The 27,566-nt window shown below is 44.4% G+C and overlaps 1 protein-coding gene across 1 annotated transcript in view; it reads right to left on the bottom strand.

The window, feature by feature from the left end:
• The window catches only part of LOC147668662 (transmembrane protein 131-like), a gene marked incomplete at its 3' end in the record, with an annotated part of 812,034 nt that overhangs the window by 383,596 nt on the left and 400,872 nt on the right, over positions 1-27,566 (bottom strand). Inside the window, exon 7 of the mRNA XM_086948537.1 lies at positions 19,708-19,830. Within this exon, the coding sequence (XP_086804663.1) occupies positions 19,708-19,830 (123 nt within the window). The remainder of the gene's footprint in view (positions 1-19,707; positions 19,831-27,566) is intronic.

Genomic DNA, 27,566 nt, shown 5'->3' with positions numbered 1-27,566 from the left:
TTGCATGAGCGATTCACCAGTTTTTTTGGGTAATGTCTGGATAGGAGTTGTTTAGTCAGCTCGCAGGCATGCCGTTCAAAACTTTCTGGAGTGGAGCAGTTCCTACGAACTCGTAGGAACTGCCCAAATGGGAGATTATCCCTCAGGGACTTGGGATGCTGACTTTCATACAGTAAGAGTGAATTCCGTGCCATGGGTTTACGGTAGAGTTCACTCTGTAGGCCGGTCGGAGTGCAATAGATCGAGAGGTCCAGAAAGGCTACTCGCTCTTTGCTTAGTTCGATGGTAAAGCGGAGGTAATCATTTTGGTTATTAAGCCATTCATGGAATTGTAGTACAGACTCCTTGGACCCTCTCCACACTACCAAGACATCGTCTATATATCTCTTCCACCAGATAATAGACGCGAAATGTGGGTTGCTCACATGTAGCACAGTGGTTTGTTCAAACTTATGAACGTACAGGTTCGCCAGGGACGGGGCAAAAATACTTCCCATGCTAGTCCCCGAGATTTGGTGGTATACCTGGTCTTCATACATGAAAAAGTTTTCTTTCATTGCTATTGTAGCAAGAGCCATGATGAAGGGTACAGGGGTGATGGAGTCAAACTGCGATTCCTCCAGGATGGTCCGGATGGTATCTAGGGTTGCATCCTGGGGAATCGAGGTGTATAGTGACTCAATATCCAGCGAGACAAGGTAGTCTGTCTCCTGACAAAAATCAATGTCAGGAATCACCCTGAGGACATCAGTGGTGTCCTTAAGATATGTGGGCATGGTGTGCACCAGGGGTTTGAGGAAATGATCCGCAAATGCTGATAAGGGCTCTAGTAAAGAACCCTGTCCTGAAATGATCGGTCTGCCAGGAGGTGGTCTTTGCGGTTTGTGCACCTTGGGCAGGGTGTAGAAGTACGGCATGGTGGGATTTTTTGCCTGTAAGAACTGTGCTTCTAGAGTGGTTACCCACCCCTCAGCTAATGCTTCCTCCACTAGAATCTTGATTTGATTCATCAGCCCCGGAGTAGGGTCGCTGGTCAGTGGCTGATAGGCTGTGCGAATGCTCAGTTGGCGGGAGCATTCCATTCTGTATGTTTCCGCATCTTGGACCACAATGGAACCCCCTTTGTCGGCGGGCTTCACGACTATGGTATCATCTTGGCATAGTGTGTTAAGTGCTTTTCTCTCAGCTGTTGATAAGTTGTTGTAACCTGATCGGGTTGAGTATTGAATTTGATCAATATCATTTTTCACGGCCATCTCAAAGGCAAGTAGCTGGGGGGGTATTGCATGAGTGGGAGGAAGAAAGGTGGACTTGTTTCTGAGACCTGTGTTATCATATTCAAGACGTGTGTCGTCACTGTTTTTCTGTTTGAAAAAGTAGTGTAGCCTAAGTTTCCGAAAAAACTGGGCTAACTCGATTTGAAGTAGAAACTGGTCTCCCTCGTCTGTGGTAACAAATCCTAGGCCTTTGTTGAGGAGTGCCTCTTCCAAGTCTGTAAGTGTACGTTGGCTAAGATTAACTACCAGACTCTCACTAGGGGTATTGATTATTCTTGGGCTCCTGGTCCCTGCATGTGGACCTGCTGTGTCCTCCCATTGGACCGGAGGTTGTCCCTGTGCCGGTCTTCTTTTGCCCCGAGACAGTCTGGGGCCACGCGCTAAAAATCAGCCACCTAATGCTGGCCCTAATCGGGGTAGAGGGGGCGGAAGATACCAAAACTACAGGGGACAATATAACAAGCCGAACCAGCAATGGTGGCCACCGGGACCTTGGGGTTTCCCTGGCACCTTCCAACCACCAATGGCCCCTTTCCAAGGTTTCCCCAATTTTAATAACCAGCCTTTTTTAGCGCGTGGCCCCAGACGGTCACGGGGCAAAAGAAGACCGGCACAGGGACAACCTCAGGTCCAATGGGAGGACACAGCAGGTCCACATGCAGGGACCAGGAGCCACACCAGGAGGGGCGCCCAAGAATAATCAATACCCCTAGTGAGAGTCTGGTAGTTAATCTTAGCCAACGTACACTTACAGACTTGGAAGAGGCAGTCCTCAACAAAGGCCTAGGATTTGTTACCACAGACGAGGGAGACCCGTTTCTACTTCAAATCGAGTTAGCCCAGTTTTTTCGGAAACTTAGGCTACACTACTTTTTCAAACAGAAAAACAGTGACGACACACGTCTTGAATATGATAACAACACAGGTCTCAGAAACAAGTCCACCTTTCTTCCTCCCACTCATGCAATACCCCCCCCCCCAGCTACTTGCCTTTGAGATGGCCGTGAAAAATGATATTGATCAAATTCAATACTCAACCCGATCAGGTTACAACAACTTATCAACAGCTGAGAGAAAAGCACTTAACACACTATGCCAAGATGATACCATAGTCGTGAAGCCCGCCGACAAAGGGGGTTCCATTGTGGTCCAAGATGCGGAAACATACAGAATGGAATGCTCCCGCCAACTGAGCATTCGCACAGCCTATCAGCCACTGACCAGCGACCCTACTCCGGGGCTGATGAATCAAATCAAGATTCTAGTGGAGGAAGCATTAGCTGAGGGGTGGGTAACCACTCTAGAAGCACAGTTCTTACAGGCAAAAAATCCCACCATGCCGTACTTCTACACCCTGCCCAAGGTGCACAAACCGCAAAGACCACCTCCTGGCAGACCGATCATTTCAGGACAGGGTTCTTTACTAGAGCCCTTATCAGCATTTGCGGATCATTTCCTCAAACCCCTGGTGCACACCATGCCCACATATCTTAAGGACACCACTGATGTCCTCAGGGTGATTCCTGACATTGATTTTTGTCAGGAGACAGACTACCTTGTCTCGCTGGATATTGAGTCACTATACACCTCGATTCCCCAGGATGCAACCCTAGATACCATCCGGACCATCCTGGAGGAATCGCAGTTTGACTCCATCACCCCTGTACCCTTCATCATGGCTCTTGCTACAATAGCAATGAAAGAAAACTTTTTCATGTATGAAGACCAGGTATACCACCAAATCTCGGGGACTAGCATGGGAAGTATTTTTGCCCCGTCCCTGGCGAACCTGTACGTTCATAAGTTTGAACAAACCACTGTGCTACATGTGAGCAACCCACATTTCGCGTCTATTATCTGGTGGAAGAGATATATAGACGATGTCTTGGTAGTGTGGAGAGGGTCCAAGGAGTCTGTACTACAATTCCATGAATGGCTTAATAACCAAAATGATTACCTCCGCTTTACCATCGAACTAAGCAAAGAGCGAGTAGCCTTTCTGGACCTCTCGATCTATTGCACTCCGACCGGCCTACAGAGTGAACTTTACCGTAAACCCATGGCACGGAATTCACTCTTACTGTATGAAAGTCAGCATCCCAAGTCCCTGAGGGATAATCTCCCATTTGGGCAGTTCCTACGAGTTCGTAGGAACTGCTCCACTCCAGAAAGTTTTGAACGGCATGCCTGCGAGCTGACTAAACAACTCCTATCCAGACATTACCCAAAAAAACTGGTGAATCGCTCATGCAAAAGAGCAGCCAATAACCACCGGGCTGCTCTACTTGAACTAAAACCTGTCAAACCACCGACTGAAAGACTTACTCTTGTAAGCACATACAACACCAAGTCTAACAAGGTTCAGAAAGTGATTAAGAAACATTGGCGCATCTTAAATAGTGGGAAAGACAAACTCGAACTCCCACTGTTCGCGTTCAAACGCTCAAAAAACTTGAGGGATCGTCTGGTACACACCCGTCCCAAAGCCACTGCTAAGAGAGAAGTGGGCACTCTCTGGGACCTGCCGCCTGTAACAGGTCACCACCCTTGTGGGAACTGCTCTGTTTGCCCACTCACATCCAAGATTACTAGGGTGGATATCGGGACAGATCGACCTTGGGAGCTGAGACAATTCTCTAATTGCAACAGCAACAACCTGATCTACCTCCTCACCTGCATCTGTAACGAACGGTATGTAGGCATGACCACTAGAAAAGTTAGAGTGAGAATGCAGGAACATAAAAGCACTTTCCGATGCAAAAAGGACATCTCAAAACTCACTAAACACTTCATTGAACACAATCATAGTGAAACCGACTTCAAATGGCATGTTCTTGAAAAACCATTCATTCCTGCCCATGTTAGCGATGTGTCGAATTTCTTGTTTCGCAAAGAACAGAGATGGGTGTACAAATTAGGCACTGACCAACACGGACTGAATGACGACATCCCTTGGTTCAGCCTGCCCTAAACTCCCCGACAGGCAATCTTGACCAGCCACTGAAAAATTGCGGGGTCCTTTGTATATCAGCAGAACTACCAGAGTGTTGATTATGACGTCCTTGAGTAGTTCGGGCCTCAATATGAGGTTACGTCGTTGTAGCTCTTGCTGATTGGTCGGGAACCTCTCTCCAAACCATTCAAGTAAGAATGACGCACACAGGTCTGAGCCTCCCCCTGACTCAGTCACAGCTCGAGACAACGACGGACAGGTAAGACGCTAGCTCCACCAGTCCTTCTGGCGGGTTGCGTTTGACACTGACCTGAATGATACCTCCAGTTATTCCGATATCATTGACTTAAGTTGGGTGGATGCAACGAATGGCACTGGAGCGGGAGCGTGTTGGTGTGTGACAGTATACTCTACGTTCAGAACACCTTTGACTTCAAGTAGTGTGTACGAGAGTAGATCTACCCTTGATCCCTCCGTTATCATAACCATGAGGTCGGTTTCTGTTCCCGTAGAGCGGGGTCTCACATATCCTGAGCCAGGTCCAGGAAGAGGTGAGGTCCACTCCCCGGAAGTACTGGGTGAGTATCGTAGGATGACATAGTTCTTGACTTCTTGCACTATAGTATTCAGACCATTGTCGCTGGAAGTGTTTCACTTGTATGTTTGTCCCCCGATTACAGTAACCAAGTACCTGCTTCCGAAGAGGAGTTCGCACAGAAGAAGGAACACTATATCCTTTTCTGGCTTTTTCCACTTGTGTGTTTTTTTGTATAATTTTTCACACTCATTAATACACATATACAGGCAGTAGCACACCTAAGAACAGAGAACCTGAAGAAAGCCTGAGGTATCCCCCTCAGAGGCTGAAACATGTTGGTCTCCTCGCAGATATTTGTTATCAATGCGATGATTTTGCCAGACTGTTCTTGTTTTTAATTAGGAAGGGGCCAATGCCTATTAAAAGATTTTCTGTTAGTTCCCTATCCTATTTTAATCACCACTTTTCCTTTTCGCACTGCACTTTTCCCATTGAATCAACATCATTTGTGATACCTGTGTGATTGTGGTCGCTACCCCGAACCATCCGAGAGGGTATGCATGTGATCTCAATGATCATGAGACACAATACCCGGCAAGGATTACCAAATGATAATATTGATCTTATAAGACTTTGATGGGAATCCAAAACAACTGGGGTGACTTACGATTACAGGTGTTTCATTTGTTGGCGATTTGGTCTGTTATTCTTTTGTATTCCTAGAGTACTCATTAGACATAGGACTTACATTAGCAAACACTTTTCTAGTTTAGCCATTAGACCCCTAAGTTTATTGTGTATAAATGGATCTGATCCCGGCGGACTTATTTAAATCGAATCCCGCCTTGTGGCTCCCGTACATAACTATGATAGCCAACACCCTAGCCTATGGAGCCACAGTCCCGAAATCATGGAAGGGAGCGGAAATAGTCCCGATCTATAAAAAGGGTGATAAGTCCATCCCAGGAAATTACCGCCCTATCAGTTTGATCGATTCGATCCAAAAGATAATAGCACGTATGGTCTTGGGACGGGTCCAGGGATGGATCGAAACTGAGGGCATCCTATCTCCCATGCAGGCGGGCTTCAGATCGGGAATGAGCATCATAGATCAGGTGTTTAGACTCTGCCTGATCTATTGGAAGGTGGTCTGGCTCGGCGGCGGTACCATCTTTGCTGCATTCATTGATCTGAAGTCCGTCTTCGATCTGGTGCCAAGGGACAAATTGTGGGGTGTGTTAAAAAACTTGGGGTGCCCATTAGAACTGCTAGACCTCATTGTTAGACTCCACAAGGACAACTACGCGAGGGTAAGGTGGGGTGGCCAGGGACAAGTGACAGAGACATTCCCCGTAACTCGAGGTGTCCGCCAGGGCTGTGTCCTGGCCCCAACACTCTTCCTCCTTTTTATTGATCAAGTTGTCAAATTCTTCATGGACACCCCCACTGATGCCCCAATGTTGGCGGGGATGAGATTTCCACTTCTCATCTTCGCGGATGACACTTTAATCCTCTCAAAAACACGTAGCGGACTCCAACGGGCCCTGGAACGCTTTGAGGAGTACTGTGCCATCAACAACTAGGTGGTAAATGTGGGGAAAACGAAGTTCATGGTTTTCACTAAAAATCAACCAGTTCGGAGTTCCGTGAGGTTGAATGGGGTGAACCTCGAGCAGGTCGATACCATGACCTACCTAGGGGTTACCCTTGATAGCCGTTTGAGATGGAAGGATCAGGTTAACATTCAACATCTTAAACTGGCAAGGCTGACTGGTTGCCTTATTAAAGAACAAAAGGAATCAATTACAAAGCGGGTCCTACCGGCCCTTAAGATCTATGATGTCAAAATCTCTACCGCCATTTTATATGGCGCGGATCTTTGGGGCCATATGGACTTGCTAAATTTGTTTAAAACTCAATGTAGATTCCTCCGCAACTTGGCAGGGCTACCTCAGTCGACCCCTTTGATCCCCCTCTGCCTAGACCTTGGTTCCCCTCCGATCAACGAGATGGCTAGATTTAGGCTGGTGGCCCTATGGAGACGTATATGGACGTCCCCAGATATATCGCTATTCGCAAGTGAACTGGCCGAAGTTAGGTCCATCACTGGCTCGGGGAAAATCCCATGGCTTTCTGCTGTCAGAACTATCCTTACTGATATGGGCTTAGAACATCTTTGGTTATTCCCCCAATCCAATGCCTTTCCCTCTAAAGATGAGTTCAAATCCCTGTATTGGGCCACTACTCGCCTAAAAAGAGTCCTACTTTCTAATAACAACAGCCTCACAGGCAGGTTCCTAACATTTAAACTTGACCTATCGCGAGAGCCCTACTGGGATATAATAACCAGACCGCTAGATAAAAAACTGTACCATCAGTTTAGAGTGGGTACTTTGCCTTTGAACCCATTCTCAAACAAATGGTCCACAGGGTCATCGCCCCACTGTACATGTTGTCCAGGTCATGTTGAATCTGAAGGACATTTTCTTTTTGCTTGCCCTAGATATGCTGCACCTCGGAAAAAATGGTTAAAACCCCTTTTTCAAAAATTACCATTCAAAACATCTATGGAAGCAATTTGGGTGCTTAGGACCAATACCTCCGAACTTTTTGTCGTAAGCCTGGCAAAATATCTGGGTTGGGCTTGGCTCCTAAGGTTGAAAAATAAGAAATAAAACATGCTATGGTTCCCAGGCCAACTAAATATGGCTCGCAATCTGTCATAACCGGTTTGATTATGTATCAGTTTAACGATATGTGATTATAATTAGCTTTTTTCCATCTGCATTACTTGTAAACTGGTTAAGAAAGGGCCCACTGATAATGAACACGAGCAGTAATGTTTCCTTCTAACATATTTTATTGTTTCATAAATTATTCAGGTTTTTCATTACTTGATATTTAATTCTCTTTTACTTATTTGTTTTAAATGTCCTTTTGTGTGTTTGCTTTTTTGATTGCTGATTATGTTCCTATTTTCTGTACAGTTTTTCTTTGCTGTTTTTGCTTAAATTTATTGATTTAGTCAAATTTCTTCTGTATTTTAATGTGTCTTTTATGATTTGTTAAAAATCGAAATAAAGACTTGAAACCTGAAACCTGACTACTTGGCATGCTATGTAGGAGAAAATAACATTTATGATTAAAAACGACAGATTTTGTGGCTGGGGTTAAAAGATGTATTTATTTCGAGGTGCATGCCTCACCTTATGTGACTTTTCTAGAAACTTACTTGGTAGAAGTTTGTAATTGTGAATCTTAAAGGTATGTCATTTTGAAAACAAGAACTTAAATTTCTTCAGTTTAACAGGCATGTTGTGAAAATGTTCCTTTCAATTCTACATTTAGAGCATTTAAGCACAGGCTCTGGATCACTATTTATTGCAGAGGTTTACTCCCATTGTACAAGAATGACTGCAAGTATAAAACACTTCAGATCGGTCAACATAGTATTTGAATTAAAATTTGGTTTATTGCCTAAGCACTGGCATACTATATACTAAGGAGGTAGGCACTTTTCCAACTATGTTCGACTCATTTACTAGAATCTACTTAGTTACACTCAATATGTTTTCAATAGGAAAATAAAATTGTATTGTACTGTATTCTTTTAAGGTTGTTTAACCGAAATAAAGAGAAATGAAATGAAATGAAATAGGAAAATAAGCAAATCTGTCTATTTCCGTTTGAAAGAGGTTGTGGCCTAACGGCTAAAACGGTCAACCTCTAAGCCAGAGAACTAGGTTCGAGTCTCGGCAGTGATGCTCAACATCCTGTCATTCTGGGCAAATCACTTAATCTCCCCAAATCCGAACAAAAAATTAATGTTTCAATCTGTAACGCAACTGGTTCTCATGTGAAGCGGTCTGATACTGTTGTGTCTAGTTCGCAATTTATAAAACTCCACAAAATAAATCAACAGTTGTGCAGCCCAATTATCACTTCCAGTTCCAGCTGCATACATGGTTGTCCTTACAGTTTCATGCTGAAAATAGTAACGTGGAGTCAAAAGCTGGAACACAAAGTTTATAGGTGTCCAAAGAAGGACTAATGCTTACTTAAAACCAGCATCGACAAAGCTAACAGGTCTGGCTGGCAATGCTTTGCAGCCACCACTATTGCCTTTGCCAATGCTAGATACTTTGAAAATGCACAAGTGTTGACAAAGATGAAGGTGGCAACTGGTCATGATAAAATATTGACAACTTTGTTTTCTAGAAGACTCCTGGTTTACATCATGCAACATGGAAGCAGTCTCAAATGTATAGAAAACCATGTGAAGACTTTTGAAAAGGGGTGTCAAGCAGGGACAGGCAGAGAAACAACGAAGGAGTTTAGAGGGAAAGGAGAATGGTTAACATTAAGTAGAAAACTAAGTTTGACAGAGTGGGGGATCAAAGGGCATGAGATAGCAACTACATACCACCAATAAGGAAGTGGAGGTGAATAGGGAGCAATGAGGGAGAATGGGTAAAAAAAAAAGCTGAGCTGAATAGGGAGGAGTGGAAGTAGGCATAAGCAACAGACAAGTTGGGGGTGACGGAGCAACAGGAGGAAGCATGAAGCAATACATAAGAGAGCAAGAAGACACATGCACCCGGTAAAGGCAAAAGAATGCATTGGCAACGCTAAGGTCTGATGTTTGCTGCCGACCTTTTGGCTCCATCAATGTTCATTTTGTGTGGGAATGGCTGCAGTATGAAGACACACAGGACTAGAGGAGACAAATAGTGTGGGAGGACCTGCCAGACATATATATAAATATACACACTCGTATATATACCCATATATATACATATATACACACCCACATACACACATATATACACCAACACCCACAAATTTACACCCACACACATATATATACACCCACATACATATATACACACACATACATATATACACGCACACACACATATGAATACACATATACTTAGCATTGACATGAAGCACTTATAGCTACCTGAACTAACTTACACCCTGCATTGCACTGCTTATGACCTCGCATATTACATCCCTCATGACATGGTCTGTGACATCACTGATTAAATCATCAAACAGCTTTCTCCCGAGACTGGGCACCTATGGAAATAGCAGGAGCCAACCTCTAGGGAGTGGCGGTCCCCTGGGCCATATAGGACTCAAGGAGGGAGCCGCACAGCCCCGCCCCCCCCCCCCCCCCCCAAAAAAACCACACCTTTGTTCTGCATGGGCCAGCCCCGGGGAATTGGTGGTCCCCCTCCTTTTTAAGAGGAAGGGGGGTCTGCGTGCCCAACTCCCATATAACATTTGTTTATAGTCCCAAGAAGGTGGTGGTTCTAGGAACCTGCTTATTATTGACATTAGCCCCGAGGTTTTGGTGGTCCCTGGGACAGTATTAAGCCCTTGGACTGGGCCCCGTGCAACGCCATCCATTTTTTGACAAATCTTTGCATGCACCCAGGACTTGGCCCATCTGGGAGCTTCATTAAAAACAAGCATAGAAGACAGCCCTTGTGTGAGGGGGGGGGGGGGGGGCGGGGGGGGGGGGAGAATTCACGGAGATATTCACAAAAATTGCAGTGCATTAAATAAATTAATTGGCCTGCCGGTGTCCCAGGGGGAGCCCAAGAGCATTGCTAGGGGGGTTAGGCTATTCATATCCTGCGCCCTTTTTATTATTATTTTTTGTGTGTCCCAAAATGGCTGCCAACACTTCCTGGTTAAAGTGTTGGCAACCAATCAGAGCTCTTTAGATCTCTGCACGAGCTCATCATTATTCGCAAAGGTTTTGTGGCGGGAGATATACAAATATTAATTTCCTTTAATATCTCAAAAACGACTGAACAGATTTACACCAAATATCAAAAGGCGTGCTTTCTGGACAAAAAGCTACCTTTTTGCCAGATTTGGTGAAATTCCTTCCAGCGGTTCGTGCTGTCCCCATGTCTAAAATTAGTATGGGAATTAACATGGGAAACATTTTTTTACCCACCACCCACCCTTATTTCTTGGCCCCCGCTTGACGAATTTCCCCGAAATGTTTCATACATGACTCGCATCACCGGCGCACCCTTTTGGGAAAATTGCATGAAGATTCATCAGCCAGCACCAAAGATATAGGCAAGTCAAAAAATGCTTTTCCTATGGAAAAATGGTCCTAACTATAACTACCTACTTGGTAGGGAAGGAAGTTGTACAAAATCTACCCTGCTATAGCTTATGCCCCCGCAATGCACTGCTTATGACCTCACATATTACATCACTCACGACATGTACGAGTGAAACCTGAGTCTAACTACAACGTCCCTGTAACCTTTGTTTTTTTCTGTGAATTTCTAATGTTTTTTATTATATTCCTAACTATAATGTTCCTGTAACCTTTGGTTTCTTCAGTGAATTTCTAAGGTAGTTTAACTAGTGGTTGCATTTGTAGAGTGGTGGGGTAAGGGGGCGGTACCTCCAACTAGCTCTCAGGAATCCCGCTGTAGGAGACTTACTGGAGTTAACAGGAGGGCTTCCTGGCCCCCAAAGTCCCTCAGCAGCCAAGGGGACTTCATCCCCCAAGCAGTAGTGCACCAGGAGGCAGGTTTGCAGAAAAGGGGGGATGGCCTACGGAGTACTTACAGCAATCGTGCTCTGTGGGACTTACCTGAGGTAAAAGATGGGGTCGTTTGCCCCCAAAGACCCTCTGGAAATTAGAGAACTTCATCCCCCAAGCAGCAGTGTGCCAGGAGGCGCGTTTTCAGAGTGGTGGAGAAAAGGGGGGGTGGACTTTGGAGTCCTCTCAGCAATCATGCTGTGTGGGACTTACTGGAGGTAACAGGAGGGCTTGTTGGCCCCAAATGATCCTCTGGACCCAAGAGGACATCATTCCCCAACAGGCAGTGCACCAGGAGGCGTATTTGCAGCATGGTGGAGAAAGGGAGAGGGGCCTCCAGCGACTTGCCAGTCTATTTTGATATTTTTTGTCATGGAGGACAGGGGAGTAACCCTCCCTCCCATGGTCAATTTTGGCCCAGGGACCACATCCCCGGGGCATGGCTTTTTATTTATTTATTTGTGGGCGGACAGGTCCCCATACTGGGCCGATTTCGGCCCGAGGGACCTCATCCATCAGGTCCCATCCATCAGGCCCCGACCTCTGCTGTGGGTGCTCCGTTCTCAACCAGTATTTTCGCCAAACAAAGGTTCACAATGTACATAAAACTATCATAGAACAAACACATTTAGATCACAAATATTAAAAATCAAACAACCCTATACATCTTATCGTGAAAAAGGAAAAAATGGAAAAAATAGAAACAAGGCCCATATAAAACAATTTTGTTTAAGAAAAACATTATAAACAATTCTTTATTTAGTAAAAAAGTGGTATCGTGAGGCTCAGACAAAACAGCTGGTATATATATATAACAATTAGTAGACATTTACAACCAGACAGGTGGCATACAAGAAAGAGGGTACATAAAAGTTGGAGTTCCAAAAAATTACACTGGGACTACAACACAATGAGTCCTCCATAAATTGCGGCCCCAGATGAGTCTACGACGTTTCGACCTTTTGTCACAAGTACACGGTCATCTACAGGACAAATAAATAACTGAGTGTCCCACCAGGTAATTAAATTTGCAGGAAAAAGAGCAAGAACGGTATTACTTAGTGCTCACAAAAAACATTTTTGCATAATTTAAATTGGATGGAAGATTGCAGGGCGCATTACGCAACTCAACAAAGGTCACTTATCAACCTCAGGAACTGTAAGGAGTTAATCACCGGTAACAAGTCCTTAGTGGAGTTAATCCATTCGGATAGGGTTCCAAGAAACTCCCGAGCGGCCAAAAGATTATCACGTCAGAAATTCGGGCACCCATTTTTGAGTGTCGGGGGCCACGGGGGAAGCCTCAAGGCCCTTGCAGCCCCTGCTGGCTCCCCGCCTCCTGCAGGAGCCGGCATTGCTTTTGAACATAGCTGTTGTGCTCAGCTTGGAGCAAGCAAGAGCAAAATACTCTCGCTTGCTCAAAGCGAAGCACAGTTCGCTGTGGCTTGGCGGGTGCGGTAAAGCTCCCGCGAAGCCATAGCAAACAGCTATGTCCCGGGTGTGGGCACCCTAGGACATAGCAGGAGCTGGCCCTGGGGGGTGGCAGTCCCTAGGGCCATGCTCGCTTTAGGAGAGGGGCCATGCGGCCACCTCTTTTCTTTCTATTTGCCCCGGGAAGTTGATGATCCCTGGGGCTGAGGGGGGAGCCGCATTCAATACAACAAAAGCCCAAGGGAGGTTGAGGGCTGCGGTCAGTCTGTCCCCTGGAATTATCTCCAATTAAAGCTCCAGGGAGGTAGCGTTCCCCGGGGCTGGTCCAAGAGGGCCTCCCCATCCCCATTCATGACATTTTAAGCCCAGGAAGGTGGTTGTCCCAGGGGGGAAGCTGTAAGGGCCTCCCCTGCATTTTTGTATAAAGAAGCTTAAGGGAGGTGGTGGTCCCCGGGAAATTAGTAAGTCCTCTGAGGGGTGGGATGTGTCTCTTTCCTATATTTGTATAATGCCCCGAAGGGGCTCCCGTGCTTCGTCCCACCGACCCCCAAAGAGGCCTAGAGGGTCAGTGTGGTTCTACCTGCCCCCTTTTTTATGGCTGCTAACACTTACTGGTTGAAGTGTTGGCAGCCAATCAAATTTGTGTAGAATCCGTGAGCCCACTACAGATATCTATATTTTTTTTACTTAAATCTCTCTGAAACTACTAAACGGATGTACACAAAATCACAAAAAGCACGCTTTCTGGACCAACATCTAGCTTTCTGCCAAATTTGGTTTAATTCCATTCAGCAGTTCGGGCTGTCGTTGTGTTAAAAAAATGGAAATTCCCCATAGACATAACATCGGGAAAATACATTTTGACCCCCCTTTTTCTCTGCCCCCGCTTCACAGATCACCCTGAAACTTTCAACGCAGCAGCTGAACCAAAATGGGGACATTTTTGGAAAATGTTGTCAAGATTCATCACAGTTATTGGCAAAACAAAAAAACGCTTTTCATATGGAAACTTTGGTCCCAACAATAACTACCTACTGGTGTCGGACAGTAGATAATTAATCTATTAAAATAAACATTCCCAGGGACTGAGGGAGACTACTTACTGTACAGATGACATTGTGCAAGACCAAAATGCAAGACCAAAATATTGTCACTCACAGAAGATGGGAAAGCCAATGGTTGAAGTGGGCTACCCCTGTGCAACACACTATATACTGTGGGGGGGAGAAAGCAAAATGTGAATCATTACAGCAGACCACTGGATGATGAGGACTGGCTGTAAGCCCCTTTAAATATGACAGTATACAAAGCTTTCCCAGAGCAGTTCTCATTGACACACAAGTCGGCGGGGTGGCGTCATTGTTTTCACGCGCCTTTTGTGGAAAGGTGGGGATGACGGTAGCGGAGAGCAAGGGTCGCCTCTTGGGATACCGTATACACTTTGGCTCCCATTCCATAATCATAGGGTCAAACTACGCCCCTCAAGGAGGGGCAGGAACTTTTTTTACATGGGCCAGTAGCAGATGTCATGGCCACGTAAGATAGATGGGTGTGCTAGAGGGAGACCTAAAATTGGTATTCTACAATGATCTGGACAGCTTGTCCCAGCGACCGAAGCAGCAGGGACGATTAATTCAGGGGGGCCCAGTTGGCTACAGGAGGTGACCTGAGAGTCTTGTGGCGGGGTAAGCATCTGGATGAGATTACACCTTTTATTCCCACGTACATAAATCCTACGCTAGGCTTGACTACTTCCTGGGTTCTAGGGAGGTCCAGGCGACAGTATGTTCAGTGGAGATCGAACCCAGCTCCCTTTCTGATCACTCAGCGGTCCCGTTGAACCTCACCCTCCCACCTCAAGGCCAAGAGTCCTGAGTGTGGAGCTCACGGGAAACCCTACTCCACAGACCAGAGGTTGTCCAACAGGTAGATAGGGTGATTAGAGATTACATGGAAGTGAACGATACCCAGGAGACTTCAATAGCGATAGTGTGGGACACCCTAAAAGTGGTAATCAGAGGGGTGTTGATCGCTATATCGGCGGCAGACAAAGCCAGTCGAGACAAGCACACACAACTCCAACAAGTGCAAAAACTCAAACGCATCTACCATAGCACTGGGGCACCCAGGGTCAGGAGGCAGCTGGAGGGGGTTAGGAAGTAACTAGCCGGCTTGGACCTAGATATCACTGAATACTCAATACTACACCTTAAACACGCATTTTATTTAGTGGGGGAACAAGTGTGGGAGAATGCTAGCGTAGAAACTCAAAAGGCAGCACCAGGCCAACGTGGTGGAAGCATTAATAACAGACGAAGGGGCAGTGATCGAGGGAGATGTGGCTGTGGCAGCTAGATTCGAATCCTTTTATAAGTATCTTTACTTGGCGCAAGATTCCCCACCCAGGATGATTTCCAAATACCTGCAGATGGCTTCCTGACCAGCTTTTATAAAAACCTTCTGCAACTCAGTGGCCCGTCTTCTTCCCAAAGTGCATAATTTGGTCACGAGCCCGGCGATGCTCATCAATGTAAGAGGCTTCTGTAGTAGTCATAGCAAAACCAGTCAAAGATAAGAGACTGTGCGGGTACTATTGTTCTATATCACTTCTAAACGTTGATGCAAAAGTGTTCACAGAGATCCTGGTGGCCCGCCTCACCACTCTCATGCCCGGACTGGTCACCCCGAACCAGTCAGGTTTTATCCCTGGCAGACAATGCTCAGATAACACCAAGTGGCTCCTCCATCCTATTGACAAGGAATCCCGTTCCCAGCACGAGATTACGCTTTTTTCCATCGATGCGGAGAAGTCCTTTGGCTGATCAGAATCAACGGTAAAAGTTCAGAGAGCTTCCCAATTAGACACAGCATGTGCCTGGGATGTCCCCTTTCCACTCTCCTATTTGCGCTCTACGTAGAGCCATTTGCGCAGAGAGTTCCGGACGACCAAGGAGTGACAGGGATATACTTTGGGAGAGAGGAGCACCTCACCACTCTCTATGCGGATGATGTCATTGTCTCCCTGGATAATCCCCGACAGCCCTTTCCAAGCTTCTTAGAGGAAGTTTGGCGGTTCAGGGAAGTCTCTGTATTCCAGAACAATATTGCCAAATCACAGGCATGGAGTCTGACAGCCTTGCAGGACACACCGGAACATCTCACACCGGCCCTTTCAATTTGGTGGGAACGGGACATCTCATATCTGGGTATTCAACTCGCATCGACTATTCAAGTTATCAACCATTAATTACCGGGAATTAGTTGATAGCGTGGAGTCAGGTCTTGCTCGCTGGCAACCATACATGCTTTGGCTGCATTAAAGGACGAGTTGCTGCATTAAGGCTGACAGCACTTCCTAGAATCCTATACTCATTTCTGATATTAACTCTCTGGCCCCCACTGGGAACACTTCAATCATTGCAGAGAGCCTTCCAAAACTTTGTTAGGGGGGGCTGGCGCCCCCGTATGCAACGAGATCTTAGTTGGCGAGCTCTGAAGGAAGGTGGCCTGGGTATCCTATGCATTCTGCGCTATTCCCAAGCTGTGCAGCTTAGCTTTCTTGTAAAATGGGCGTTGCCGGAATCGGAAAAGGGTTGGCTGTTTATGGACAGGACACTAGCGGGAACATCCTTGTGGAAGATCCACTTTTTGAGATGACCCCACTGCCCAGTCAATCTATCTGTCCGCGATAACTGTGCCCACGCTTAAAGTCTGGGATGCAGTTGCAACAAAGAGGGGCCTCTCATAGTTCCCTTCCCCGCACACTCCGGTGGCGGAGAACCCGGATTTCACCCTGGGAATGAATCGCATCGCGCTTAGTGTCTGGCAGAAGCCGGAGTGTAGATCGATAAGCCGCTCTTGATGACAAATGCCCCATTCCATTCGACACCCTGAGGGCTGACTATGCAATCCCTGAGGAAGAGAGATATCGGTATACCCAAATCTGGCACTGGCTAATGCGACCAGATAAGCGGGGGGCTGCTCAGCGACTCCTGACCAACTTTGAAAGGTGGCTCCTTAGCAAGCAAACGCTTTGTTTCCGATTTATATAAAATTCTGATGGCCCCTGAACTAGATAAAAAATCCCACGCCCAATTGAAATGGCAACAGGAATTGGGGCAGCAACTATCCCGAGTGGAGTGGCAAGACAATTAATATAGAGCGTGACACACAGCGTCCAATGCATCCAGTACAGAGACCGCAATGAAAATTGTCACATACTAATATTTAACCCCAGTTTGCCTTCACAAAAGGAACGCAGAGCGAGGAGACATATGATGGAGGTGCAGTGACTCCCTTGGGACACTAGTACACATTCTCTGGGAGTGCCCCAGACTGCTACAATTTTTGGAGGAGAATCGTAACACTATGCTTCCTCGATTCTCTTTATATATGTAGTACTGGGCCTCCCCAACCTGTTGACCTACCCACTTAAATCCAAGAGGGACAGACATATTACATTGGCCTTGAGAGTGGCGCACCAATCAATACTGGCCCTCTGGGGTACGGACACGGTCACAACTAGACAGACTTGGCTACACCATCTCTGGCATTTTCTGGAGATGGAGAGACTTTCATTGACATTTAAGTCACAAGGGGACACCTTTCGTAAGACCTGGCAACCATTCATAACACTTCTTTCTCAGGAATTCACTGAGTTCACCTGCCCTTGATTTCCAAAATTGATGCTCTTGATGGAGCCATCCCATAACTCCTTTGGGATGGATTTCAGAAGCTCTACAAGTTGGGAACCCATAGTGGCAATATGAGCTTCATGGGCACCCGATGTGAGAGGGTGAGGGAGGGGGGATAAAAAGGGAAGTTCCTTATTTTAAGTTGCATAAACAGCTAACTATGGCTGAATGTTGACGGCACAACAGCAGCCTATTTGCTCTCTTCCTATGCTTAAGTTTGCACAATAAAAACACATTTTAACATAAATATTACAGCATATACAATTTTCTTTCAAGATAAAAAGTCTTGGCTAATGCCAGATACAAACCATTGGTAAAACCAATAGGTCTAGCATTAGCTGCCGTCTTTTGACTTTGTGAATGCTTGCTTTCTTTTGGACATAGTTTTTGCAAGTCATTATTGATGTGAGAGCTGCCAGGCACTCACCAGTATAACAAAAAAAACTGCTCTGAGCAAAAATATTTAAAAGAATTACCTGAAAAAGCATATATTTCCAGAGTAGTCCCTTGCACTAATAATAACTTATTTGTGTACAAATATGCTCTTGTGAAAGACCTGAATGCAGTCACTCACAGTGAAGTTACCTAATGGTCTGAAGTGAGTTGACCCACTGCCTCATGCTCTGAGAGGTAGTGGGTGGACAACTATATAAATGACACAACAGACCATTGGACCAAAAGATATACACAAGTATATTAAGTTTATCGTTTTAGTAAAATCAAAAGATCATTGCTAACACGAGACCTAAAAAGCAGTTCACTGAATGTAAGCAGTGGAAGGATACAAGTCATTAAATCAATAGGATGGTAAAAAGCTATTCTCCAGGGAAGGGTCAAACACAAGAAGGGGAAAGAAAACTATTGATTAAGAAGCAAGCAAATTCAACAGACCAGAAAGTCAGCCAATGATATAAAACAGGCTGACCCAAAGTTCACTAAAAGGAATTGCTATTGCTCACAAGAGATCTTTAGACAGCAGACATATTGCTCACAAATAGGACTTTTGACAGCAGACAGCGAAAATGAGGTCTGTTTGTGAGACCTAAAAACATGGTGTGCTACTAAAGTGATAGAAAATAGATTCTGGGTCCATTATGCAACACTTACTGAAGACATGATAGAAAATTCAACTTGCATTGTTTTTAGGCTGAAAAGTGTATAGGCAATTGTATGGACAAAGCAAATTAAATGATTATCCTGCTTGCCTGCCTCTGAGTACAGTTCAATAAGAACAAAAAAATGATATAGAAGAGGGACTGGGGAGAAAAGGTTTATAGGAACAAGACAATGGAGAAAAACAAAATGGATATACTCTATGAAGGTTTGAGCTAATGAGAATTTTCCAAATTAAAGAAATAATGGTGAAACAGGTATTTCAGACATTACAGGTTGATCTGTACTTGGTATCCATGGACGATGCTCCTGCAGACAATGGGCTGTTATGAACACAAAGTAGTCCCTTTCTGCTGGTGGTGCGACTGCTGAAGCAATACAAGCACTCTCAAACATGCAATATGGTAAGATGAGCTCAAATGAAAACCAGCTTCCATTATCTTCTCCACCAAATAAAGAGATTATCGATCTATACACCACCCTTCACGATTTGGTTCTTAGATGATACATTATTGTAAGTGTAAAGTGCTACTCGAAGGCAGTGTTGTAGATACAGTGTAGCAACCTCTCTTGTGTGGAGTGAAGGATGTCTTGGAACCTTCTGCAGGAAAGGAACAGAGTAGGCCAAAAGGCATCTCCTACTCCGGCGACTACATATGTGTCACAACTATAATACGTATAGAAAAAAAGTAAACTGTTTGCAATGCTTTAAATGTTAAAATATATTAATGTATGTTAACACATAATAGGAATTGTCAGTTTGCAATAGAACATTTAGAAAACGACACTGAGTATATTTTTGTCTTCAGTTTTTTTTTAACTAAATGCCCCTCCAAGGTACACTACAAACTTCTAGTTTGATCACCAAATTGAACATTTTGCCTACAGTAGTGCAATATTAGCAGAAATGTCACCTGGGAGCACGTTACTTTACTCAAGGAGGGGCGGCATAAACAGTTTGAAAACCACGTAATCAGAAATCAAACCGCACATAGTAAACTCAAATATTCATCAAAGCAATTACGCATATATTTTTAGCAGAGCATTCATTATTGTATACATATAGTGACACCAAAACGCACGTGATCATCTTCACTGGAAATGTATCGAAGAATTCTCACCTGTAAAGGTTCGCTGTGAGGATTATGAATATTTATGATTGGAGAAAAACTGCTATTTACAGGAACTCTAGCCCCGATAAAGGGGCGTAGTCGATAGGGGTTTGGAATTCCCACTCCAAAAACCTGTTAAAAGGAAAGAGAGACGTCTTAAACATGATACTTCACCACCTGTCACAGCTCAAAAAGTGTAATTTTAGTCATGCAACTAGAGCCGCCAAAGCCATCTTTCAATAGGTAAGTGTCAGCGCTCCAATTAAATCAGCCCTGGTGTCCGGCTGTCACAAGTGTCTTACGCGGCGGCTTGCTCAGCTTCGAGAGGTTACACAGCTCTAGCTTTCAGTTCCAAGAGCTGAAACATACCCAGGAGCATGCCTTCCTAACATTCCCTGCAAGTTTACTTAAGGGCTTAACAACCTACAGGCGACGCATGTAGATAATAATAAAGTAGGGTACTCTGGTTTAGGTATCGTGCTTCTAACACTTGGAGATCGAGAGGGAGTCTATTGCTGTGACGAATGACAGCTAACGTTATTGGTCTGTGGTATTAGTGCCCTTCAGATGGCAAGGTGCGAAATGGTGGCGATTCACGGCCATCCTTGGCAATTACCACATAGTTGTAAAGGCCTAGGCCAGGACAGCAGGAGTGCAAATGACGCTCAAGTTCTAATAGAAGTGTTTGCAAAAATGGGAACACTCACGAAGACATGCTTATTCGTAGCTAATCTTTGCATCGTATTCACCTGCACTCACCCAAGAAAGTAATCAAACGCATAAACAGTAAGCGAACAGAATAATTGAACAGTCGCCTTAATAGCGTTGCAGCCACCAGCTGGGTCTTTTGGAGATATTTACATTATTATCTGAACCTTCATCTGCTCACAGCATACATGGAAATTGGAGAAAGGATGTGAAAACTGTCAACCGGCCAGCCCAACCTCCCCTTCTATAAAGCATCCGCAAATTACTGTTTATTTTTAAAATGCTGTGTGCCTGACTTATGATGGATAATATTAAGTCAATATTCACCTACAATTTACTGACATAGCCAAGCCAAAGATGACTGGCAAGCACGCCGCTGAAGCCAAATTACGTTATGGGTTTTCAACACATTAATGCATTTGTTTTCAGGCTTTGATGTCTTGAATTTTAATGAGTCTCTTGGTAAACGCATCATAAATATGCGAAAAGCAATCCTCCTGTAAAGGGTTGTTTCTTACCTGCAAGCAGTGCGTCTACAAATGCAATCGTGAATGCACAGCACAAACTTGAATAATTTCAGGAAATCGGTTTTAAAACATAGAATGGAGGGACAGAGGGCAGGTGGTGTAACTTTAAACAAAACATTAAGGTTTCTGGTCTGTCACGTGTAATATGCTTTATAAAAACTATTTTACTCTGGGGAGGTGGGTATCATTATAATGATGTTCCTGTACTTCCATTCAAGTAAGACTTGGTAATTTCTAGCGAAATAACTTTTGACCAACACTGTCGGAAAGTTAATACATCCATGTCTTAACCAACCCATTTAATAAATCGCTTTGATTAATTTGTAGAATTATCAGTGATAAGTCAATACAGCTACAGAATGTGCAGCACAATTTACCCATCAACGCATATTTTGCAGCATAACTTGCCCTGTCTTTGCTGCATAAGTCAGTCAACTCTGCTGCATAACTTGGCACTGCAGCATTACTCAAGCGGCCCTCCTGTTACAGTCTGCGTGATAGGCGCCCTTAATACAAGGATCACAGAACAAACTAAATAAATAAAACAATGACAACAAAAAATATTCAAGTTAACATACTGGTCAGGCTGTCCACCATTAATTCTACGACGCCTATGTTGGGTGCAATCTTGTTGCGTGCTTTATTAATCGGGCGCAAAAAACTGCCTGGGTACGGTGGCATTGCCCTACCGAATGTCAAATTCTACTATTGGGCCTCGCAGCTAATGATAATAAATCAGTGGTTAAATGTTCCCCAAGATGAACCTGCGTTTCGACTGGACAGAACACGCCTCCCAGCTGACAAATTGATGAAGGCCCTCTATACGAACAAACAGAAACATATCCTCATAGGCCCCACCGCGCACGCGATCAAAATTTGGCATGTCGCGCAAAGGGCTTTGTGCTGGGAGGGAGTACTGACGCTTGCCACTCCGCTCTGGGAGACACGGCATCTGGGCACACTAGCATACACCAAAGGATTCAAACAATGGGACCGGATAGGCATCACTAAAATAGGCGATCTATGGGTACGGGGGTAGATCCTCACCTTTGCTGCACTACAGGGAAAGTATCACATGGGAGCTACTGAACATTATCGTTACCTACAAATCAGGCATGCGCTCCAAAATGCGATCCCCCCAGACACTACACTAGCAGACTAATCCTCTCTAGAAGACAGGATACTCACAGACCACATGGAGAAAAAAGCCATCTCCCAAACTTACCGCAAACTGGTAAACAATCAACCTGATCACACACTAATTCTGAGAGGCAAATGGCAGGCAGACCTGGGGGACATAGAAGACTCGGATTGGTTGGACGCACTGGCATCCGTTCGGGAGGCGGCGATCCCATCCAGGCTCAAATTGATACAACTAAAGGTGTTGCATTGGATATATTACCCCGCACCACTCTGCATAAACTCTGACATACACCAGATCCATTTTGTCTTCGGGGGTGTGGGCAACTCGGAACATTTTATCACATACTGTAGGTCTACCCCAAAATACAGTCATACTGGGATCAGGTGATGACTGAAATCTCAGAGGTGGGAGGGGCGGAAGTTCAACGGGATCCCCGATGTTACTTGCTAAATATTTGGCAGCCCACAGACCTCAACCTAGCATCACAGACTTGGGCTACACTGGGTATGACGTTAGCCAAACGAAATATCACTAGACACTGGGGCTCCGGGCCATCACCTTGTTGCATTTTGTTTTACATTCATTCTGCCTTGTTTTCCCTGTCTGAATCTGCTGCCTGGAATGTATGATGCGTGCCTGCATTTTACATCCTGGGTTCCAGATTCCAGACCAACCGATTCATTAGATCTCTATTGGTACCTGTTTAGATGTGCTGTGCTTCAACTCTGTATGATCAATAAACCCTTTTCTTGGAAAATCAACTTATGCATATTTGGATCTTTTTATTGGCGACGAGGGAAACCGCTATTTCTGCCACCATCCCAGAAGCACAGGAGCAGAAAATTTCTGTTTTTGTACCAGTTTTAAAAATAAGAAAAAAGGATCAACCTGGAAAATATCCTTAAAACTAATATGAACTATTCTCCTACGTCGTATCTACGAAGAAATACGACCCATCGGCGCTGTTCTACACATTTTCAAAGTTTTCCGCTTTTCCAACGGTAAAGAAAACGACAAGAAGTTTACCGCACCTTACCGCATCTACCTTCGTGTCTTGTGCTTATCCTGACGGTTTCAGCGATTCTTCTCCGACGTTTGGGTGATGTATAAAACCCCAATAATTCAATTTTAAACTCTTTTACTCCTTTTCCTGCTGTGCGCGAGGGAATCTTGCTGAGCGCTCGAGACTTTCCTTGACGTGTTCTTACACGTTGCGTCTCGCTCACGCGCTGCGTCATCACGCCACTAGCTCGCTCCTGTTGTCATCACGTTACGCGCTCAAGCGCCATTTTGTGTATCCATGACAACGTGATACACGATCACCGGAGACGCTGAAAAGCCGATGTCAGGCAAGTTTTGCACGCCGGAAGGTAAAACAAAGTATATTTATACGCGGAAAGACTGAATTAGACATAATTTCATTATCCTTCATATACTTTTACCAGAATTACGTTCTTTTTAAAAAAACAAAAGACTTGAAATATACTACCTGTTATTTTTGATGTACATTGCTACTTGTGAGAAACTGTTCAATTTTTTTTTTTTAAAAAAAAAGAGAGAGAGCATCTTGCTACAGCCAGTATGCAATTCGACCCACCTTCAAAGTTCTTACAAACCAAAGGAGACCCGCCCATCCCTTGGACTAGGTGGAAGGAAGAATTTTTTACTTACCTTAAGGCTATGGATGGTGAAAGGATGTCGGCAGAAAGGAAAAAAAACATTTTCTTACATTGTCTTGGCTCAGAAGGACAACTTGTCTTTAGGACTTTACCTCCAGTGAGATCTGGTGGTGATTCAAATGTCTATGATGAAGCTGTACACAGAATAGAGGGAAGGTTTAAACCAGTAACCAGTGTAGCCTTGAACAGGTTTAAATTTTATACAAGGGTACAAGATGAGAGTGAGTGTTTCGATGACTTTTTAACTGCTTTGCGTGCACTTTCTCTTCATTGCAATTTTGGTTTGATGACCGACGAAATGATTAGAGATCAAATTGTGGTGCATGTTAAAAGCAAAAAAGTACAAGAGCAGTTATGGATCTTAGGAGATCCCAGTTTGGAGACTGCCATAAGTACAGCCAAAGCATTAGAACAGTCTGACAAATGGATCAAATCCTTAGACAAGGTCTCTGTTCAACCTACTCCCTCTACTTCCACTGGTGATGTTAGCACTGTGAATGTTAAAACCCAAAATTCTAACAAATACGAGGGCAAAAGCAAACAATTTTATTGCTTTAGATGTGGAAGCCCGGATCATATAGCTTCCTTTCCACAATGTCCTGCTCTGAATAGACAATGTAATAAGTGTAATCGCACTGGTCATTTTTCTAAATATTGCAAAACTTCAACTAAACCAGTTAATGATTACAAGAAACCTTCTTATAGTACTTACAAACGAACAAATAGTAATGTATCTTATGTTGCGGAGAGAGAGGGTAATGATCAGCTGGTTAGAGAGTCTGGCATTGTAATTTCTATACAGTCTTCGTTCGACATGACACTAGCAGATACTCTGCCTTCTCCAAAGAGTTCAGTGAATATATTAGGAAAAACTCTGGAGCTCATGGTGGATTCCTGTTCACCGTGGACTATAATCACTCGTGATTACTGTACAGAGTCATTTGGTAATCTAATTGATGTGAATTCCTTATGTGAACCTGATATTGATGCATACAATTTTGATACTTCCAAGATCAAGTTTATAGGTTTTAAAGAAGTTCCTATTATTGTAAAAAACAATTCAGCCATTATTAAGATGTATGTTGCGTCTAAAGGTGTGAATGTTCTAGGTTGGCGGGATCAAGCTAAGTTGGGGATCTCGTTAAATCCTAGGTTGAAAGATCCAGTCTGTGTCCTGGCTATAACTGATGGCGACTATGACCTAGCGTCCATGTCAAAAGAGTTATCCATCTCCTTTCCTAACGTATTTTCTGAGAAACTAGGGAGATTGAGTGGTTTTACGCACAGAATTAAGGTCAAACCTAATACGGTGCCCCTAAAACAGAAATTGAGAGGGGTTCCCATCAGTATCAGAGAGGAGCTCAGAGTCATGCTTGATAACATGGTCAAAGATGGTGTCATAGAGGAGGTTGAATCCTCTGAATGGGTTTCGCCTATTGTTTTGGCGATTAAACCTGACAAAACAATTAGGCTATGTGTAGACCTGAGGGCGCTAAATAAATGTTTGGTTACAGATTGTCACCCGTTACCTAACATAAATGAAATGCTGTGTATGCTTGATGGTGCCTGTGTGTTCTCCACATTAGACCTTAGGTCTGCATACCACCAGATTGAGCTCACAGAAGACTCAAAACACTTCACCGCTTTCATCACTCCCCATGGTTTGTTTCAATTTAAAAGAATGCCTTTTGGCCTAGCGTCAGCCGCTTCTGTTTTCCAGAGAGCAATGTATCACATATTCAGGGATTTGAGTGTCTACGTCAAATGCTTTCAAGATGACATCCTCATCTTTTCAAAAAACATCTCTGAACATGATGGTCACCTTAGGGAGGTTTGTTCCAGGTTGGAGGAGTTTGGCTTGACCATCAAAGCTAGTAAGTGCAAGTTTTTTTGTAAGACAGTAGATTATTTGGGCCATTCACTTTCAGGGGATGGAGTTGTACCTAAAAAAAGTCTCGTGGATGCCATTGTCAAGGCTCCTTCTCCAGACAACAAGGAAAAGTTACTATCTTTTGCAGGTCTCTGCGAATATTATAGCAAATTTATTAAAAATTTTGCAAATAAAATGGAGCCTCTCAGAGAACTTACAAGAAGTTCAGCCAAATTCGTTTGGTCGGAGAAGCAGGAACAAGCTTTTAAACAGATCAAAGAGGAGATAGTAAATGCTCCTACTTTAAAGTCCTTTTGTGTCAACAAGAAGTGCATCATTACTGTTGATGCCAGCCTTTATGGTATTGGTAGTGTGTTAAGTCAGTCATCAGGGAAGGACGAATGGTGCGTTGCCTTCTCCTCAAGGACTTTGTCTCCCACGGAGAGAAGGTACTCCGTAATTGAAAAGGAACTTCTGGCTTGTATTTGGGCGGTGGAGCACTTCAGGAATTATGTTTGGGGAAATCGTTTTGTTTTACGCACCGACCATAAACCCTTAGTTGGTATCTTATCCCCTGGTGGTGGATGGAACTCCACTGCGCGTATAGCTCGTTTGACTTCACGCCTTCAAGAGTATGATTTTGATATTGTATATGTGCCTGGTAAATGTAACGTGACTGCTGATTTTCTTTCAAGGTTTCCTTGTGAGGACTCTTCAAACTTGGTTAATGACATTGATGTTGTCGCTTCTGTTGGAGATTGTGTGTCCAAGGAGTTCATTTCATTGTCGGAGGAGGAATGGTTCCTTGAACTTGGCAAGGATGTGATTTGCCAACAGCTGTTTGATTTTGTCAGGAATGGTTGGCCACTCCTTAGGGGTGTTTCTCCGGATATAGCTCCCTTTTCCCAGGTTTCATCGGAAATTGAAGAGTTTTCTGGTTTACTTTTCAAGGCTGGTAAATTAATTCCACCCCAATCCTTACAAGAGAAGATTCTTCTTCTCGCTCACCAGAGTCACATTGGCATGTCGTCAATGAAACGTCTTATTAGAGAGAGCTTTTGGTGGCCGGGTGTGGACAAAATGGTGGATAGGCTGGTAAGAAATTGTTCGCATTGTGTCAACAGTGACAAAATGCTTCATGTGACCTCTGCTCCCCTCAAGCCTGTGGCTTGGCCCACTTTTCCCTGGCAGAAAGTGGGTTTTGATATATCTGGTCCATTCAAGCAGTTACCTTATAATGCTCGGTATGCCTTAGTTCTGGTAGACTACCACTCCAAGTGGCCCGAGGTAAAGTTCGTCAGCTCCGCCTCTTCCCAATCTGTTATTCTCTTCCTTAAGGAAGTCTTTGCTAGGGAGGGATTTCCTGAAACCTGCGTCACGGATAATGGTGTTCAGCTTGTGTCTGATGAGTTTGAGAAATTCCTCGGTGCATGTGGAATCAAGCATTACACCACCTCTCTCTACGAGCCTAGGGAAAATGGCCAAGTTGAACGCTTTAACCGCGTTCTTAAGGAATGTTTGAATCTTATACAGACTTCTGACGATGGTTGGGTGGATGTTGTGAGGAAAAGATTGTGGACATATCGCATAACCCCTCACTCTGTCACAGGTGTTAGTCCCTTTAGACTCCTTAAGGGTAGGGAACCTCCCTCTGATATATGTCCCTGGTGGATTAAAAAACTTGATGTAAAACTTGATGTAAATAATTCTGTTTGTGATCTTGCTGCTGTGGCCAAACGGGTTGAGAACAAACAACTACAGATGAAAACCCTGTTTGATTCCAAAATGAAAACCAAAGATAATGACTTTCTTGTGGGGGATTGGGTACGGATTAGAAAACCTGGTTTTCTGGTAAAGGGCCTTTCCAAATTTTACCCTCCCATCAAAATTGTTAAAGTCTTCAAAAATAGTGTTGTCACACAGGATGGTAGAGTATGGAA

The sequence above is a fragment of the Lissotriton vulgaris genome, unplaced genomic scaffold, assembly GCF_964263255.1.
Source record: "Lissotriton vulgaris unplaced genomic scaffold, aLisVul1.2 SCAFFOLD_700, whole genome shotgun sequence".
NCBI lineage: Eukaryota > Metazoa > Chordata > Amphibia > Caudata > Salamandridae > Lissotriton > Lissotriton vulgaris.
Note: the sequence above shows the minus strand (reverse complement) of the source record. Positions and strands in the feature narration are given on the sequence as shown.